The 19,819-nt window shown below is 38.3% G+C and overlaps 1 protein-coding gene across 1 annotated transcript in view; it reads right to left on the bottom strand.

Annotated features, from left to right (window-relative positions):
- Positions 1-19,819, bottom strand: part of zbtb46 (zinc finger and BTB domain containing 46) — a 78,241-nt gene that overhangs the window by 15,728 nt on the left and 42,694 nt on the right. The window contains exon 3 of the mRNA XM_063015225.1: positions 1,782-2,066. Within this exon, the coding sequence (XP_062871295.1) occupies positions 1,782-2,066 (285 nt within the window). The remainder of the gene's footprint in view (positions 1-1,781; positions 2,067-19,819) is intronic.

Raw genomic sequence — 19,819 nt, forward strand, 5'->3', positions numbered from 1 at the left:
GGAAACAAAATTAAACTGTTTAATTAAACACATTTCTTTCTGCCACTGTCTGGTTGCCCTGTAACATCTTTTTGCTTTTTTCAGCAGCACCAAAGAGATGGGATGCAGACAAGGTGAAAGCAGTCAAGAAACATCTCATGAAATACATCAGCATTTGTAAAGTACCAGTTAAGAAAGACTGCCTTATGTGTCTGCAAGCTAAACCCCATGCCCTTCAGAAATGAACATGGAGGGCTGTTTATTTTCTCCTAACAAAAGCAAATGTCTTGTATGTGTGAGCATACTAAAATGTTTACCTCCAGTGTTTCTCTCTCTGACAGTAGAAAAAGTTAAACTAACAAATCACATTAGCAAAGTAATACTTGGAAAGAGCGAGAGGGTCAGAAAGAGAGAGAGAGTATTCAGAATTTAAATATTTAATACTTAGATTAACCCACTTTTTTTTATATGACAAGGTACCCCAAGACTTATTGATCAACACTAAAGAAGAGGAAATGTCCATAGGCAGTTTAAAATTTAATTTTGTAATAAAAAAAAATTAATGTAATTAAGCATGTTTAGCTTACCTTTAAGATAATAATTTTATTAAACCTTTATTTTATAAATTGTTTGCCATGATAGAATAAGAATTATACAACAGTTAGTTCCGACCTTACAATCTGATTGGCTGAGAAGCGTTCTAACCGTGCTAAAATTGGTGATAACAGCACAGCCTTTTCACACCACAACTGTATTACTCTGCTGACGCGTTGCCAGTAATGACAAGCTTCATGCACACAAGCCGCCGCTTGTTTCAGGTCTAAGGGCTCGTTAAAAAGCTATTGGAGACCCACACTAGCTGACAGATAAAGGTGGAGTGCAGTCCTCATTGCAGAACATGACCCAGAAGACAGTACAGAGGCCAACAGCGAAGCGAGCAGGACTGTTTGTTGCTGATGCACATCCTACAGAGCAGCCTTTTTTTTTCTAACTGCACAATGAACGGAAGTGTGCAGATTAACATATACAAATAACGCAATAACTCTGATAAATAACTAAATTCTATCTTTTAATTCTTAATTTTATTTTTAGCTTTTTCTCCGTTTCCTTTCATCTTCGCTTATTCATCTTCGCTTATTATTTTTATTCCAAACTAGCGTTACTTTGTAGTGTTAAACTATATGCCTTTTTTAGCCTACTGTATTAAGGCAGGGTAGGGAATTTTTACCGCTGCATAGCAGCAACTCATTCGTTGTGGAACTACTTTTTGGAGGAAGGTATTGTCAATATTAAGGCATATTCAATATGAAATTCAGGGCTTCTTTGATTTATTTTCGCTGTAGATCTACACAGCCGTGATGTTATTCGCGATAACACACTCCCTCTTGTGTTCTATTGGTTAATTGCAAGTGCATTTTCAAATTTGTGAGAGGTGCAAATTTTTTGGTTTCATTAATCATTATGATAATAAATTTATCCTCATTAATATTTGTAAGTAATACAATGATTCAGTTCATTTCTTAACAAGGGCAGATGTGAGAAAACAGACAAGGCTATCTTGTAGGTAGCAGGAGTCTTAAGATTACAAACTTACAAATTTATTATACTAGTATATGTAGGTGTTACTGATTTCTGAAAACATTTTAATGCAAAATTTACTGTGTAATACAATTAAAATGTGTTCACACAATACACCATAAATAATCAAAACTAACACACACCTACAATGTCTATTAATTTTATAAACCTACATGAGTGTAGCCTCTAAGAAAGTGTGTTGTACAGTAAGAGTCATGACTTACGGGAGAGTGAATGTCCTCCTTTAGGTAAGTAGTCAAACAGCAGGGGGTTTCCCTCACTAAGCATCTCTGTCCCCAGAGACAATAGGCTGTTTTTGCTCATTAGTGCCGCCCGCAGGTTAGCTACAGAGCTGCCTCGTTCATGGTCCTTACCAACTGCCTCTTCCCTATCACTGGCCGGTGTGGAGCCATGAAAGCCTGGTTCCCCAGCCAGAGATTCTTCCTGCTTCAAGAATAAGTCCATTTTTTCTCCTCGGCTGTCTGAACTGAGCTCGGCTTCATCTGCTCCTAAGGAGGCAAATATAAGTTAAAGGTAAATGGATTACAATACAAATATTTCACATAAAGTAACACATCCAAGGTTTGTACAATACTAAGGCATAGTTGTTGACTATTATGGAATTTCTTGCATGAACAGCCCTCTTCATCCTAACCTTTAATAAGCTTTAGGTGATGGGCCACTACCCACGAGGATAGGACACATTGGCACTTAAATGAATATGGTCTTTACAAGAATTACCTTAATTAATTATTATTAATTATTTAATTTCAAATTAACACTGAACAGCCGCTTTGTTCAGCGCTTGGCTTAAGCGGTGCAGTAAGACGTCATCAAAGGGTGTGTTCGAAAAGCTAGTGAGCTCTCTACATAGACAGCATTTTACGTCATCCTACGCACGCTCCCGAAAAGGAGGCTGTTCGAAACCCTAGATGCCTTAATATACTGTCTAGTTAGGTATCTTAACATTTCAATGTTATTTTGACTCAAGAACGAGGGAGCATCGGAAGCGTCCTTAGTGATCAAGGCAATCCCAGCATTCAGTGCGGCAGTAAGACAGCAAGGCAACTCCCTAGGTTTTTGAAAACACCCATAGTGTGAGTATGAGACGAATCTGCATTTGTAAGGAATAACTGTCAAGTTTACTCTAAAAGCGTCGACATGTATGTATTTAGCTGTATTTTAGAATCCGCTTTTCTGAGAGTCTAAAACGCTAAAAATAAGCTTGATGTGACCTAATGTATTAAAAGAACGACAGAAACGCTAAACTTCTCTTAATTATTACTGCTCATATATTCTCTGCACTGATGAAATTCTCCGCTCGTTGTTTTAGTACAATAAGTCACATTAGGCTTTGTGCACTGCCACACTCCATAGGAAATAATGGCACAGCCATCTTAAAAGCTATTGTGCCGCTTCTCATGTGAATGCGCCTTTACCAACAGAATACGGTATTCCAATATCAAGCATCTCCACGATTAAGAAGCATAAGGAAACAATAAAGAAGTAAAGCTACAGTGCAGGTTTTTATAGATTTTTAACAGTTTTCAATTGTATTTCTGTGTTTTTATATTATATTTGTGTTATTGTCAGTGTATAAGTGTCAAAAACAACCCCATCATTTAACATTAGCCTAAAATATATGCATTTCCACGAGACCATGGAACGCATTAACAGGTTTACCCATACATTCTTATGGGAAAAAATAATTTGAAACTCAACGCCTTTTAAACTCAACGCTACTCCCAGAACCAATTGACATTAAGTTTCATGGTACCACTGTATATGTTTCAAAACAACATAAATTAAATATTTTAGAAACTTTTCACTCTTATTTTGCCCCTGTAATTTTTTAGTGTTGCAGGCACCATATTAAAAATTAGTTTATACTTACAAGTACAATCAAGGTGATGTCTTAAAACATTAAAAGTCTTTTTTTTTTTTTGCATTTTATGTACCAACTTAAATATGTGAACAGCTGTTTAATGTCTGTGTTTAAGAACATAATATAATTCTTAACAAAAAACCTTTTCACTAGTTATAACTTGTTTACAATTAGTTTGTGTATGTATGGTTTGCTTAATTCTAATTCATTCAAATTATCCTTCAGGCCACCCAAGAACAATGGGTCGCTGCTGAGTCTGGTTCCTCTCAAGGTTTCTTCCTATAATTTTAAGGAAGTTTTTCCTTGCCATTGTTGCCTTGGCTAGTCCAACCGGGAGTTTTGGTTTAGCGGTCATGAATGCTGTAAAATGCTCTACAAACAAATTTGACCTTACTGGACATGGCACTCCAAAATGCCAACTAGAACTAAAAACTAGATTGACAACAACAATGAACCATGGTGGTGGGAATATTCAAATATGGTTTTTTGCCTACAAGTTTAAAGAAGTAATTATGTCGCAACAGAATAACAGAATAATGTCCTTAATCAAACCTTATATCATTGCAACAACTACTTAAGGATGAACTATGATCTAAAGTCGTGGCCAAAAATTTTGAGACTGACACAAATTTTGGTTTTCACAAAGTTTGCTGCTTCAGCATTTTTGATCTGTCAGATGTTTCTATGGTATACTGAAGTACAATTATAAGCAATTATAAGTTATAGTTATAACTTACAGTGTATCACAAAAGTGATATAAGAAGATTGCTAACACCCTGAAACTGAGCTACAGCATGGTGGCCAAGGTCATACAGCGGTTTTCCAGGACAGGTTCCACTCGGAACAGGCTTCGCCAGGGTCGACCAAAGAAGTTGAGTCCACGTTTTCGGCGTCATATCCAGACGTTGGCTTTAAAAAATAGACACATGAGTGCTGCCAGCATTGCTGCAGAGGTTGAAGATGTGGGAGGTCAGCCTGTCAGTGCTCAGAACATACGCCGCACACTGCATCAACTCGGTCTGCATGGTCGTCATCCCAGAAGGAAGCTGACGCACAAGAAAGCCCGCAAACAGTTTGCTGAAGACAAGCAGTCCAAGAACATGGATTACGGGAATGCCCTGTGGTCTGACGAGACCAAGATAAACTTGTTTGGCTCAGATGGTGTCCAGCATGTGTGGCGGCGCCCTGGTGAGAAGTACCAAGACAACTGTATCTTGCCTACAGTCAAGCATGGTGGTGGTAGCATCATGGTCTTGGGCTGCATGAGTGTTGCTGGCCCTGGGGAGCTGCAGTTCATTGAGGGAAACATGAATTCCAACATGTACTGTGACATTCTGAAACAGAGCATGATCCCCTCCCTTCGAAAACTGGGCCTCATGGCAGTTTTCCAACAGGATAACGACCCCAAACACAACCTCCAAGATGACAACTGCCTTGCTGAGGAAGCTGAAGGTAAAGGTGATGGACTAAACCCAATTGAGCACCTGTGGCGCATCCTCAAGTGGAAGGTGGAGGAGTTCAAGGTGTCTAACATCCACCAGCTCCGTGATGTCATCATGGAGGAGTGGAAGAGGATTCCAGTAGCAACCTGTGCAGCTCTGGTGAATTCCATGCCCAGGAGGGTTAAGGCAGTGCTGGATAATAATGGTGGTCACACAAAATATTGACACTTTGGGCACAATTTGGACATGTTCACTGTGGGGTGTACTCACTTATGTTGCCAGCCATTTAGACATTAATGGCTGTGTGTTGAGTTATTTTCAGAAGACAGTAAATCTACACTGCTATACAAGTTGTACACTGACTACTCTAAGTTATATCCAAGTTTTAGTTCTATAGTGTTGTTCCATGAAAAGATATAATAAAATATTTGCAGAAATGTGAGGGGTGTACTCACTTTTGTGATACACTGTATATTGACAAATACATCACATAAGACTTTGAAGTGTTTATCCTTCTCTTTCAAGACTTTTGCAATTAGCCCTGGCATGCTGGATATTAGCTTCTGAACTAAATTCTGACTGATGACAACCCATTCTTGCCTAATCAGTGCTCAGAGGTTATTACAATGTTTTTTTGTTTGTTCACCTTCTTTTTCAGACTCAGACTCAGACTCAGACTCAGCTTTATTGTCATTCAAAACCATGTACATGATTAAAACGAAATGCAGTTACTCAGGTCTCGGTGTGTGTAAACATAATAAAATATAAAATATAAATAGCAAGAGAAACTATGTTTAGTAAAAATAAAACTTAAGACTTAAATTTTTGAGGATTTACCACAGGTTCTCAATTGGATTGAGATCTGGGGAGTTTCCTGTCCATTTCCCCAAAATTTTAATGTTTTGTTCATTTAGTTATCACTTTTGCCTTGTGACATGGTGCTCCATCATTCTGGAAAAAGCATTGCTCATCACCAAATTGCTCCTGGATTGTTGGGAGAACCATTCTTTATCCATTGCAGTGTTCTTAGACAAAATTGTGAGTAAGCCCACTCTCTCGGGTGAGAAGCATCCCCACACATAAATGGTCTCAGGATGCTTTATTGTTGGCATGACACAGGACTTGTGGTAGCGCTCACCTTTTCTTCTCCGGACAATCATTTCTCCAGATGTCTTAAACAGTCTGAAGGGGGCTTCAACTGAGAAAATAACTTCACCCTGTAAGGTTCTGTGGCGTCTGTGGGACTTACCACTCTTCCCCGACGTCACAAGCCTTACAGAGCAGTTCTGAGCTAGGCCTTAAGTAATAGGCCAGCTCGTTAGGGCGAACGACCTGCAGCTGCGGTTCCCTTATTTAAGGGCACGCCGCCAGGCTGCAGGCGTCGCACCTTCTGCCTTTATTTCCTTTTTTGTTTTGGGCACTGCGGTGTCCGTGGGGACTGCTGACGGCTCCCCCACGCTTCTTTTTAGCCTTAGAGGTACCCCTGGTGGCATAAGGCCATTAGGGTGTGTAGACCGCAAGGTTGAGGTAATTAGCTTTGCTTTACCTTTCTTAGAAGTAGCGTGGTGCGATGCCGTGCAGTCCTCGAACTGCTTTTTATTTCCTCGTTAGCATTTAGCTTTAGCGGGTGAAGCCAGCCCCGTCACACGGCGCTGGATCTTTCACCGCTATAGTTCGCTTATTGAATCTAGCTATTGGATTCTGCAACCCTTGGGTGGCGACTCCGTAAAACGTTCGGATGGTCCGCCAGCAACCCCGGTTCGAATCCGCGTTAGTAGCTTGATTACCTTTATAACTAATTGGTTCTCTTTATCTATTTTGCTACGACAGACTGGCTCTAGCTGCGGCTGTATACGGAGCCTTCTGTTCCCCCCGAACCGCACCATAGGTGATTTCGGGGGCGTTCACTTACTAGTGGCCCATTGGATTCTGTAACTGCCTGGTGGCGATGCCGTCAAGCGCTCGGCTAAAACGCCACTACCCGGTTCGAATCCAACTGGTTTATACTGAGTTCGAGTGGGTTTCGTACTGCCTGATGGTGATGCCGTCAAGCGCTCGGCTATCACGCCATCACCTGGTTCGTATCCGCATTTGTGAACTTGCCTAACCAAATATGATTTTCTTTCTTCTTTCAGATCGGAGCGGTTCCTTAAGCGAGGTGTCCGCCGATAGCGAACAACCCTAGCCAACCGCTGTGCTGGGGCTAGGCTATTATCGGAGATTAGCTACCCTTGCGTCAGCTCACCGAAGCGCCTTCAGCGTCTACACTCACCCTCTCATCCGCGCTGTAGTGGCGCGCTGGTAACGCGCCCGGTTCCGCGCGCAAAGACCGGGGTTCGCGTCCAGCATCTTGTATTTTGTCCCTTTTGTTTTTTTGTTGCCGGCAGCGCCCAGCGCCGTCCTTTGGGGTTTTTATTTGTTTTGTTTCTGTTTTGTTTTGATTTTATTGTTTTGTCTAATTAAATAAAATCATTATTTCATTTAACCTCCGCACTTGAGTCCTTTCTCCACCCTCGTAACACACCCCAGTCCTCTGCAGTCCAATATCTGTACAGCTTCTTTGCTGCCCTTCTTGACATCAGACCATCCTCCAAAAGCCTCAATGTGCATGCATATGAACTCACACCTGCCTGCTTCCATTCCTGAGCGAGCTCTGCACTGGTGGTGCCTGATCCATAGCTGAATCCGCAACTAAACCTTTCTCCTTGAAGTTCTTGATAATCCTATAAATTATTGATTTAGGTGCAATCTTACAAGCATCAATGTCCTTGCCCACAAAGCCCTTTTGATGCAAAGCAATGATGACTGCACATGTTTCCTTGGTTAACAGAAAAAGACAATGATTTAGGCACCACTCCCCTTTTCAAGCAACCATTCTGCTCTTCTAATTCAAGCAGCATGACAAAGTGATATCAGCTGCCTTGTCCTTGTCAATACTTTCTCCTGAGCTAACAAAAAGATCACTGAAATTATTTTAGCAGGTGCTCTTTGGAATTTTATAAAACCATACCTGGCTAACATAAATCATCTGATTTTACACACACTTGAGAAGTCCATGTCAATGATGCTGTCATTACAGCAAAAAGCACAAACCAAATACTAAGGAATCCTGAAATTCATGTAGATTTTTTAAAAATTCAACTTTTTACTTAAACTGATATGTGGATTCTATGATTTGTAACTAAAACTTTATCACTAAATGTACAGTATATTAAAAAAGCTAACTAAAACTAGTAGTCCTAAACGTTTGCCCCCAACATATTAAATTCACAATAGGCTGATTCACAGAATTCACAGATTTACAGTCAAGCCGGAAGGTCTGCAGACCAATTTCACCTTCTCCAGGTTTTATTACATTACAGACTTATTCGATAATAGATTGAGTTAATTTTTTCACCTGCCTATATAATGTCCCACAGTTGACAGTGCATATCAGTGCAAATTCCAATCCATGGGGTCAAAGGAATTATCTGCAGACCTCAGAAACAGGATTGTGTCAAGGCATGGATCTGGAGAATGGTACAGAAAAATTGCTGCAGCTTTACAAGTCCCAAAGGACATAGTGGCCACCATCATTTGTAAATGGAAGAAGTTTGGAACCACCAAAAATCTTCTTAGACCTGGCTGCCCAGCTAAACTGAGCAATCGGGGAGGACAGGCCTTGGCCAGGGAGGTGAGCAGGAACCTGAGGGTCACTCTGACAGAGCTCCAGCGTATCCTTGTGGAGATGGGAGAACCTATTGGAAGATCAGCAGAATGTCCAGAAACAAGTGTGCCAAGCTCATAGCTTCTTTCCCAAGAAGCCAATAAGCTGTAATTGCTGCCAAATGTGCATCAACCAAGTATTAGGCTAAGGGTGTGTACAGATATAAACAATTTTTGTCAGTAAAAAAAAATTGCATATTTTCTAAACGCTGTTTTCACTTCATAATTATTGGCGATTGTGTGTAGATGTTTGAGGCAAAAAATTAACTAAATCTATTATAGAATGAGTCTGTAATGTAATAAAACATGGATAAGGTAAAAGGGGTGTGTAGACTTTTCCGGCTTGACTGTAAATAAAAGAACTGGACTGTTGTTTTTTGTCTATTTGTTTTAATAAGCCATTTATTTATTAAAGACTTGACACTGAAAATGTTGTGCATGTGTTTTGTGTCAAATAAATGGCTTTATTTGTAAGTAGATCACACTTTAGAAATCATACAAAAGTCCTTAAAATACCAAATTTGAGTTGAAATACTTTCCCCCATATTTTTACCTACATTGTGTTGCAGTTAAGCACAAAGTAAAAAATCAAAGAAAAAGATCATCAGCTTAAAAACACAGAAAGAAAAAAGAATAGAGAAAAACAAAGAGGTCATCTACAAACACCCATGCATAAACACCCCTGTAAAAATACACACATACTCAGACCTACACACACAAACAAACACACAGGCATGGAGAGTTAATTATGATGGCAGTGTGGAGGAGTGGAGCTGAGAGGGTGCAGGATTGAAAGAATTCATTAGAGTTGTACAGCCTTCATCTGTGGGCAGGGGGCATACAAGTCAATCAATAAAATGGATCTTCTACTCCCAACAACACAAGCACTCTGGACCCTCAAAACTGAGATGGGAACTATTCACCCCTTACACATATGCCTCAAGCATACTGCAATGACCCTTTACCCCCCCCCCCCCCCCCCACCACACAACAGACACACACTCGCATCAGATCCCGACACCAACCATAATGCAAAGTCACATTTTGCCTTTGATTTTTATGTTTAGTTTATACAATTTGGCATTTATGTTAATGTATAATTGGTCAATAGGGTACAACAAAAATGCATAAATACAAAAGTAATCAACTGATAAATACATTTAGAATGATATAGTAACGTACAATAACTTTTTTAGTGAATGACCATAGAAGTGTAGTTATTTTATTTGTACAGTTATTTTTTATGGTTGCCATATGTTTGTGTTACGTTCAGTGTTTAAATTACTAATGGTTTAACTGCTATTTCACATCACAGTAGTATCTTAAAGAAAAGGGGAAAAACATTGTTATACTTCTTCCTCATGAGAGAGATATGAATAATTTTGATGCCTCCTTGCAAAGATATTCTCAGTTTAATTTGGTTGCCATGGCAGCCAGGCACACTTGGCTTCAACATTTATGCTAAATAAAACACCCTTTTAAGAGTAGACACAAATAGGCAGACTCATGGAAAAGGCTCACTGTGTGTGTGTGTGTGTGTGTGTGTGTGTGGGCGTACTCTAGTTTGGACATGAATCTGTATGTTTTTCTCAGTGTGCGAGTTTCTTAATGTTGTACGAATAAGACATAACATGCATTGTGGCAAATAATAAGAACCTGTAAACACTATGCATGTTTTTCCCCACAAAAGCAGGGTAAACAGCGAAATATTTATGTGTATTTGCTTTATAAAGAAGCTGATTATGTACTAGTATTTATTCATGGAAATTGGCCAAAACAATGAAAGTCATCCTCTTTGTTTCCAATGTCACTGGAAGGTGTTTATTTTGTTAAAGGAATCTTTGGACTCACAAGAGAGTGGCATGTCTGGTTTATCATTAAAATGTTGTGTGTGTGTGTGTGTGTGTATGTGTGTTTGTGTGTGTGTGTGTTTGAGAGAGAGAGAGAGAGAGAGAGAGAGAGAGAGAGAGAGAGTGTGTTCATGAAAAGGACCTACTTTGAGAGGGAGGGAAGGTCAGACCTGCCTCCTCAGCATAGCAAAGTTTGAAAGGGTAAAAAGTAATTTCCAAGGGATGGAGGGAGTGAGACATTGAAAAAGCTCATGAATTCAAACCCAATTTAAAAGCTGTGTGGGAGAGAGGAGTAAAAAAAACACTGCATGAAGCAAGAGGAGGTTGAATGAAAAGAAAAAAAGAGATTGCTATCCCCCTCAAAGAAGAAGAGAGAAGAGAAGCCAGTAACAGAAAGTTTGGTGACCAAATTTATTCAGTATAAGGCAAAGCATTGAGAACAGGAGGGGTGAACTGTAAATGCAAGTGTAAAAGTAATCTGAGAAGTCAATGCTGGTTGTCAGAATTGGTCTCTAGTAATGAAGATAAAAAATAAAAAAGACTGACAGAGAGAAGGAGAGAAACAGAGATGGACAGAGGTGGAAATTAAGAGAGAGAGCTATAGATGAAAAGAAAGAATCATAGCAAGTTAGAAAGAGAAAAAGTAAATTTACAAGTGTGGGCCATGCCTTTAAATACGTACAGTGAATAAAAAGTGATTATGTGACTATAGAGGAAGGTAAGGAAACTGAAAATAGTTCAGGGTGACTTATTATTTGTGTTTGGCAGCCACCAACCCAAGGTCATTCAAAAAAAAGTATTTATTTAAAAACAAAAATGTGAAGAGCTGTGCAGGAAATGGGAGGGAGATGGTGGAGCTATTATTCATTACAGAGAATGAAAGGAAAATATAGGTAAATACTCAAATACTCATACCTGTTATAGGCAAAAAGAATCATATGCATTGTTAGTTACTGTAATAAGTATCTGCAAGAAATATCACTTGCATCCAGAGTAAGATGCTCATCTGTGCCATGGATGGCCTATTCAGTTAGTAATTAGTTGCATGCAGTTCACACTTTTGAGGTATTTCCTGTGTAGTAAACTACGGTAATTAGTATATTTCTATTTTACTCAGCTGATTTTACAGCTGCAAGTCTTGTTGGATATGTATCTATACCTTTTGCACACTTGATTTGGGCAGTTTTTCCCATTTTTCATACCAGAGCCTCTCAAACTCCATCAGATTCTATAGTAAGTATGTGAACTTCCTTCTTCAGGTTTCTCCCTGTATGTTCCACAATGTTTAGGTATAGGCTTTAGCTCGACCACTCAAAGACATTTAGAGATTAGCTCTGAAGTGACTACAGTATTGTGTCCACTAAAATGTCAGCCTGGTCTGAGTTTACGTGCACCCTGGGAAAGGTTTTCTTTAGGGTGTTACTTTTTTGTAACACCCTAAACCTTTTTTGTATTTGGCAACATTCATCTGCACCCGGATGTCCTGATGCAGTGTAAATTGTGGGCCATTATAGACCGAGGTGTATGCCTTCTCAAACTATGTCCAATCAGTTCAAATGAGAAACAAATTACTCTAATTCAGAATACACCTGACCACAATTTGGAGTGCCATCTTGAATACTTTTGTAAGAGACTTGAACGATTTAATTTTTAAAAATAGAATTACTGTATATTTAATTGATTGCCAATTACCAATGTGTAAAACAGTAAACAAGCTCTGTCAGTTAGCACTTTAATATGTGACATGTCAAAGCAAAATTAAGCATCCAGAGTTACAAGGTGTGTGCTAAATATTACGTGCCAAAATTGTAGGTGCACCAGTCTATATCAAGAACTCTAGTTCCTCCAAGCTGCCAGAGGTCAGTCTTTTTTGTCTTCACTGCTCCTCTTCACACACATGACTTCATTTTTGCCTTGTTTTGTCTTGAACTGTTTCCCTGATTACTGTATTTGGATCTTGTTTAAAAACTGTGTGAAGTTATATTGCTCTTTGTGTAATGACTCCTGCCTGTCTTGACTTTGCTTTAGGATATACCAATAGATATTGTCTGTTTGCTGTGTGAATAAAAATGCATATTGTCTCCTATGTTTCACATTGACAGAAACAGATAAAATCAATGACATACCACGCATAGATAAACTATAAACTATAAAATTGTCAGTCTTTAGTAAATAGGCATTGCCATGCATGATTGTAATAGTAAGTGTGAATTGTAAAAATCTGTGCACATCCATGTTTATATCTGAAATCAGAAACATAAGCAATAGAAAGCCAGAAAATAATTGAAAGACTTATATGGGAAAATAAGCTGAATTAATCATGCCACATATCATTTAAAATATTATATATGGAACTTTTGGAGAAAGGACACTACTGAAACTCCTCCCACATCCCTAACTGACTACTTCTACATCTATACCCATCATTCCCTTCTCTTACCCGCAGTCATGTTGCACATGTCTGTATTACAGAACATGTCTATAAAAATTGGAACTCAATATCTAAGCTTAATATCAGTCTGGTACATCAAAAACATGGATTCCAACACATAAGCATCACACCAGAGACTGAAGTTCTACAAGTGAAACTCATCACCAATGCTACATACCAGAGACTGTAGTTCCACAAACCAAATCTCAACATCTAAGCTACACACTGAAGGTTGGTAGTTCTACAATGTGGATTTCATAAAAGCTTCTCATCAGACAATACGCAGTTTAGCAATTTTATAAATCCAAGCTGGAAAGGAAATCCGATTTGGCACCTAAAAGCTCTCACCATCCACTGATGTTTCTCCCCACTTCCGCTAGTACCCTCTCACATACCTGTCATACCCACCACCTCACAACACCTGAGCAGTACCGAGTTGCACCACCGTTTTCTCAAGCATCGCATCCTCCTAGAAGAAGCTCCAGTTTCAGAGGTTCGCATTTCAGAATGTTCAACAGTTCCTAAAAACTGTCCTTTGCTCTGACTGCATCTCAAATCGGACCATCGTTAACTCCAAAGCTTCAAACACTAAAGAATCCGCTTTACTAGCCCCACAGCTATTGTAGTGTTATTCTGTCTGTAAATCGAAATTCAGAAAGAAAACCAAACAATCTACTACCATCTCTCAGCTCTATACTTCTTGGTCACTATACTTTCTTACCCAATGCCATCACTAACTTCTCTAGACACTACACTCAGCACTTGGCAAAACTACACCCACAGATGGCTTTAGCAATTATGTTTCTCCTTCAGCCGCAGAAAGTAGTGGTGGGCTGATCGATCCAAATATCGATATTATCGATACCAACGTTGGTATTGGTATCGAATTGATACTAGTGTAATGGGATCGATACTTTAGTTTGACTTTTTCTCTGCTACATTCAGCATGTTTCTCCCTTTTGATCAGAAAGTAAAGACCATGTCTGTACAGACACCGCTCCTCTCACATCTTAAATGTACACCTCGCTCCTCCCCTCCTGCTCTGCTGTGTTTTGTTGTGGTACCGTCATGTTGTTATGCTTTTAAAATCCTAACAGACATCAGTACATTGGTAGGCATTGGAAGATTGTAAGTTTTTGAATACTTTGCTTTGCAGATACAGAAATTGGGGCAATTTTATGGAAATAATGGTGTAAACTATAGGTATATATAGTACGGACGCACCTTACGCACTTTGTGCACCCTACGCAAATGAATCGGAGCATGTAGTAAAACTCTTATTCCGTGTTTTGGTGAATGAGAGCTCTTTTCTTTTGACTTTGTGCTTATAAATGTAAACAGAACAGCATCGATTTTTTATTTTAAATTAACAAGGGCACATATATTCGGTCACTATTAAAAATTTACAAATGTATTCACCCAGCAATCACAACTATGAGTTAGCCACTTGGTGGTGATACACCATGTTGGTAATGTTGTGCACCAGAAACAAGAAATCTGACCGCTTTCAACAACCAAATTTATTTACAACCCTACTGAGAGCAGCTACTTACAAAAAAATTATGTATTACAATAATACACCTAAAGGTCATGAAAATTCATTCAGATTTAGCAATTTGATAATGCATCTACCTTAATTATTAAAATTCACAGCAACCAGTATTTCAAGTGTCAGCTATAAAACCATACATAATTAGTCAGTAGAACCAAAAATGCCAACAAGACTTGTACTACCAATCTTCTTCCCCTTTCATCCAATCTCTTACTCTTTTTATCCAACCTTTTACAACTTTCATCCAGTTGCCTACTTTTTCATCCAATCCTGTACCATGCACAGCCAAGGCTGACCACAATGGCCCACAACAACCATCCAGCAAGACCAACTTCTACCCAACAAAAGGATAATTCAGACCAACAGCCACAGTGGCAGCTTTTACTTGTTCCTATAGCTGCCTTTATTAAGGCCTTAAGTTTCAGGCAGAATCTTCATCTAATTTTGACAATATAGAATTTAAATTTTTAATACAGGACACATTAAATCCATAAACTGCACCTTATTACTTTACTGTATCACTTGGATTTTATTTATGACCAGTCCAGGGGCACCAGTCCATTTACAACTATTTATATATCAAATGTTTAGATACCGAAGTTTATATTCTAACCCTCAAATTACGCACTCTTTACATCACTGCCTTCCTATTTAAAACTAAATACTCCCTGCACTGGATTAAAGTTAAAGGTGTAGCATGCACTTCTACCAATATAAACCATTAGCACTCTTCTGGGAAGGCTTTCCATAAGATATATGATTAAGTATTATTAAGATTTAAGATTTTTGAGTGTGTATGTAGGAGGGTGGATTTGTGCCCATTAAGTAAAAAAAAAAAGCATTTGTTCGATCAGGCACTGATTTTGCACCAAAAAGCCGAATCACCATTCCAATTCATCCCAAATATGTGTGGTTGAGGTAGGGGCTCTATATGTGCCAACTGAGTTTCTTTACACAATTACTTAAACCATGTCTTTACAGACTGTGCTTTTTGCACTGGGGTACAGTCATGCTGAAGCAGGAAAGGGTCTTGTCCAAAGTGTTGGAAGCATTTAATTTATTTTACATACATTTTAAGGTCTTTATTGATGGGTTTAAATAAAACACTTGAACTCAATGATAAAAAGAGATGTCCACATACTTTTGAACATATAGTGTGTTATGGGCAGTCTGATACCAATGTGCTGTATTTTACATGGTTAACTGCATAATCTGATGTACCATGACGCATTGTCCCAATATGATATGACATTTTAAATGATGCACAAAACCCCCAAAATTGGGACATATTGTAAAAAAGAACAAAAACAAGAATTTGTAATTTATTAATCATCTGGAACCTTTATTTAACTGACAAAAAATATAAAGAAATGACTAATGAAATGACTAATGTTTTGGCTGACCAACCTGACTGTATATTATAGGGGTAAAATAAGAGCAAAAAGTTTATAGAATATTGTTACGCTGTTCTGAAACATTTAACAGTAAGCAGGTGAATTGGAAAAAGGTGAGGGTATCATGATTTGGTGTAAAAGGAAAATCCACCAAAGACTTTGTATTTACAAGCAAAGAGGGTCCCAGCTCAGAAGTTTGTGCTGAACGTTGTGAAAGAACTGTCAATTATTTCAAAAGAAACATTTCTCAGTGCAAAATTGCAAATCATTTGGGTCTTACACCATTTACCATACATTATATTGTAAAAAGAAATTGAGGGACAGAAAGCCGTACATCAGTTCTGTGCAGAAACAGTACAGACCTTTCTGGGCCCAAGCTTACTGCAGACAGACTGAAAGACAGTGGAAACGTGTTGTGGTAAGACGAGTCCACATTTCAGGTTGTTTTCATGAAAAACCGATGTCGAGACCCTTTAAATAAAACAAGAATCTGAAGAAACTGATGCTGAAAAAGGATCATCCAGAAGGTGCAAAAGCCAACATGTCATAGTACGGGAGGGCATCAGAGAAGATTTAAGGAGTTTTATGCTTAGTTAGGGTGTCAAAACATGGTTGAGTATGTTTGAGACCAACGCTGGATTTACAGTCAACCATTCTAGGTTTAGAAGATAGGCCCTGTGTATTCCTTCTCTCATTAAATTTACGAGTGTTATTGACTGACTGTCGTGAAATGTGGTACTTTTCTGTAAAAATTCGTGAAATATGTGATTTAAAAAAAACGAGGTCTGTGAAATTAAGCACATTTTCCAATAAATGTAGTTAAAATGTAGGGCCTTTACTGTATCCTTTACTTATCATGTAAATTTTAATTTTATGGCTTGGACACCAAATAACATTTTGTTGTGGATTTGATTTTCCATTGATATATTGCCATTTTTACATTCATTCACAGTTTTACCACAGCTTTATCCTGGTCAGGGTTGTGGTGGGTCTGATTCATTGGACTTAAATGCATGTGTGTGTATCTGTACTATCTGTACTATCTCAGACAATTTACAATATTCTAAGTCATTAAGTAGTTTATTACATTGCCTATATTTTAGTATCCTTTGCAACTTCTGCACTAAAAGAGAACATGGAGGCCAAGGTGGAAGGATATTAGGAGGCTTTTGCAACAGAGAGAAAAAGTACACATGTACACTATTTATAGAAAGAGACATTTGAAGACATTAACTGCAAGTACAAATAAGAAGATGCTAAAACTACCTCTTAATGTTCTTGTAAAATGTGTAATGCAAAAATTATCTCATATAAATAAGAGCTGATACACTTTAATTTAACCTTTCTTTTTATTCCACTTATTATATAGCAGCACAGCAGTCTAGTTTAACTCCATAAAAAAAATACCAATGCTCATCATTCCTGTCACATTAAGAAAGTCACATTATGAATGATTACACTCCCAACAACTGCACCAAATAATCAGCAAGGCACTATGAGCTTTTTTAAAATTTATTTTTAGTACTGCGCTGCGGCTGACTTCTCTAACAAAACAGCTTAACAAAAAACAATGAATACCATGGTGTTTGCATGTGAGCGCACATATGTGCAATGTGTCTGACTGCCAATTTATCTTTATACCAGTTTAATGTGACTGACAACTAATGATCTACAAACCAAATATTAAAAGAGACCAAAGATTTAAAAAATTTTGTCTTCACTAAATTAAATATGATCAAATTAAACTACCTCAGAAAAAGGTTTCCCTATTTGCCATATGCAACACGCATATAGCCACACATAGTGTTTTTTGATCATACTCCCTGGCTTAATGAGGAGTCTTGTCACAATTTAATGTATTTAATAGTGCTGTAGTATTACACTTAATTAATGAATAGACAAAGAAATCTACAGCAAGTGTGAGACTAAGGGATAATTAAGTTGGAATGGTGGGATACAAAAATATGAACAATTGCAATAAAAAAGAGACCAAGAGACAACAGGAAAAAATCAGAAAGGCACAAGAGAAATAAAATACTCTAAGCACCCAAGAAGCAAAAACGAGCAAGATAAAACAAGTAATACTTTTACTGAGAGAACGGACAAAAGTATGGCTAGGAAGATAAGAAGTGAACAGATACTGACAGGTGAGTAGTGAGGAAGAGCAATAATTCGAGAGTACAAAAACTGCAGCTTTCTTAAGCCAAGGAATGCGGGTTGGGCAGATCAGTGTGTGTGTGTGTGTGTGTGTGTGTGTGTGTGTGTGTGATGAAAATATCATCCAGAAATCCCTAAACCCTGCAGACTTTGGAACCTCCTTTTTCTCTCTCTAATCTCCACTTTCTCTTTCCTCCTGCTAGAGAATACTTGAACCTATATGTGCAGATCCATCATAGTAAAACTCCTCCCAGGAAGACATGACTTCTTGGAGATCTCTCTCTCTCTCTTTCTCTCTTTCTCTGCAACAACACAATGCCTCTGAGGGGGGGAACAAGGAGAATCGTTCTGCTAGCTTCCTGCCATTTTCTCTGAAACAAGGAGGCCTGTGTTAGCCCCCACTGACAGGCCTTTCTTAAGAATCATTCAAAATATACTTAAATGGTAATAAAAAGCCAAACTGCATGTCACTCTGGCTTTTGCTGGTTCCTACTGTGTGAATGCGTATGTGTGTGTAAGGGGCATACATTTCCTGTGAGATAACGTGAGATTAGGGATTTAATGTAGTATAAACTTATATTCATGCATCTAAACCACAAACTCAGCTGCACACACACACTTTGTCTATATTATACCTGTCTCATTCATTAGATAAAGAATTCCATAACACAGAGGGCTAGTGTGTCAAATAATTCCAAATCACTGGAATTTGTAGGAATTTCACCATGGTTCCTCTTTTTTCTTTGTCAACAACAAATTTTAGTCAAGTTTTAAGGTGTCGAGTTTTGTCAAGTTTTAAAACAGGAGCCCGTTACTTGGATGGCGCACTCTAAGCCTATGTCAGTGTAAGGTTCACCTGATTGTGCACAACAACACCAGTGTTCCAACAGTTTGTATTCATGACAGACTTTCTTGTTGGTGTTTTTTAGATCTATATTTGACCAACTGAACAAACTTCCTTTCAGCATAGGTGACAGTTTGGGTTTTCTTTCTGACCATGAAAAAGATGTTTGTTAAATTTGTGCTTTAGCGCTCCTTTCCGTTGAAGACATGGTTCTTCTCTCTCCAAAAAGTCAAGTCTAACTTTTTAATATGTTTTTAATCTGTTATAATACTGTGTTACGGGTTACCGATAAAAAAAGTAAATTTAGGTCGTTGGTCTCGGGAGCTCGGCACTCACAAGTCCTCACAGCCACACGCCGTTATCACGCCCCTCGTTTGTTTAATTTTAATAGGTGCTAGGGTGAGGGTTACAACACAGTGGTTAGGAGTAACTGAAACATAAATGATTACAGCAATGCATAAAACTACTATTCTTCCTCTTATTATTAATATTATTATAATTATTTTCATATTGCACATTTATCTTAAGTAACTGTGATCTTCTGGATTGGGTTACAAAGTCATTCTGGAATGACTGGAGACAAGGAAGTAATTCAACATCACTGCCATCATGGCCATTTTATGAATTACTGACTGTTTAACATCTATTGCTCTGTACACTTTCTTAACCTAATCTTCCCATTCTAAAATAGAAAAGGGACCCCCACCAACCACATGTTATTTGGGTCCCTGCAATATCACTAACATGCTAATCATGTGCACTAGTATGAGTATTTCAGGTGCAGTAAGTGTGTTGTTAAGTGCTGGAATGAAAATCGTGCTAAAAATATAAAGCCACCAGTGTAACCAAAAACTGTTCACTGGTAAAAAGACTAACCATTACTAACCATAGTTGAACAAAAGTTGAGAATGGTCCACAGCACTGAATTACATTGAGCAATTGTACTATTTAGCCCCTTGGGTTTTTACACACACTACTGTGTTGTGTGTTTACAGTTGCTTG

Source organism: Trichomycterus rosablanca, chromosome 19 (genome assembly GCF_030014385.1).
Source record: "Trichomycterus rosablanca isolate fTriRos1 chromosome 19, fTriRos1.hap1, whole genome shotgun sequence".
Taxonomy (NCBI): Eukaryota; Metazoa; Chordata; class Actinopteri; order Siluriformes; family Trichomycteridae; genus Trichomycterus; species Trichomycterus rosablanca.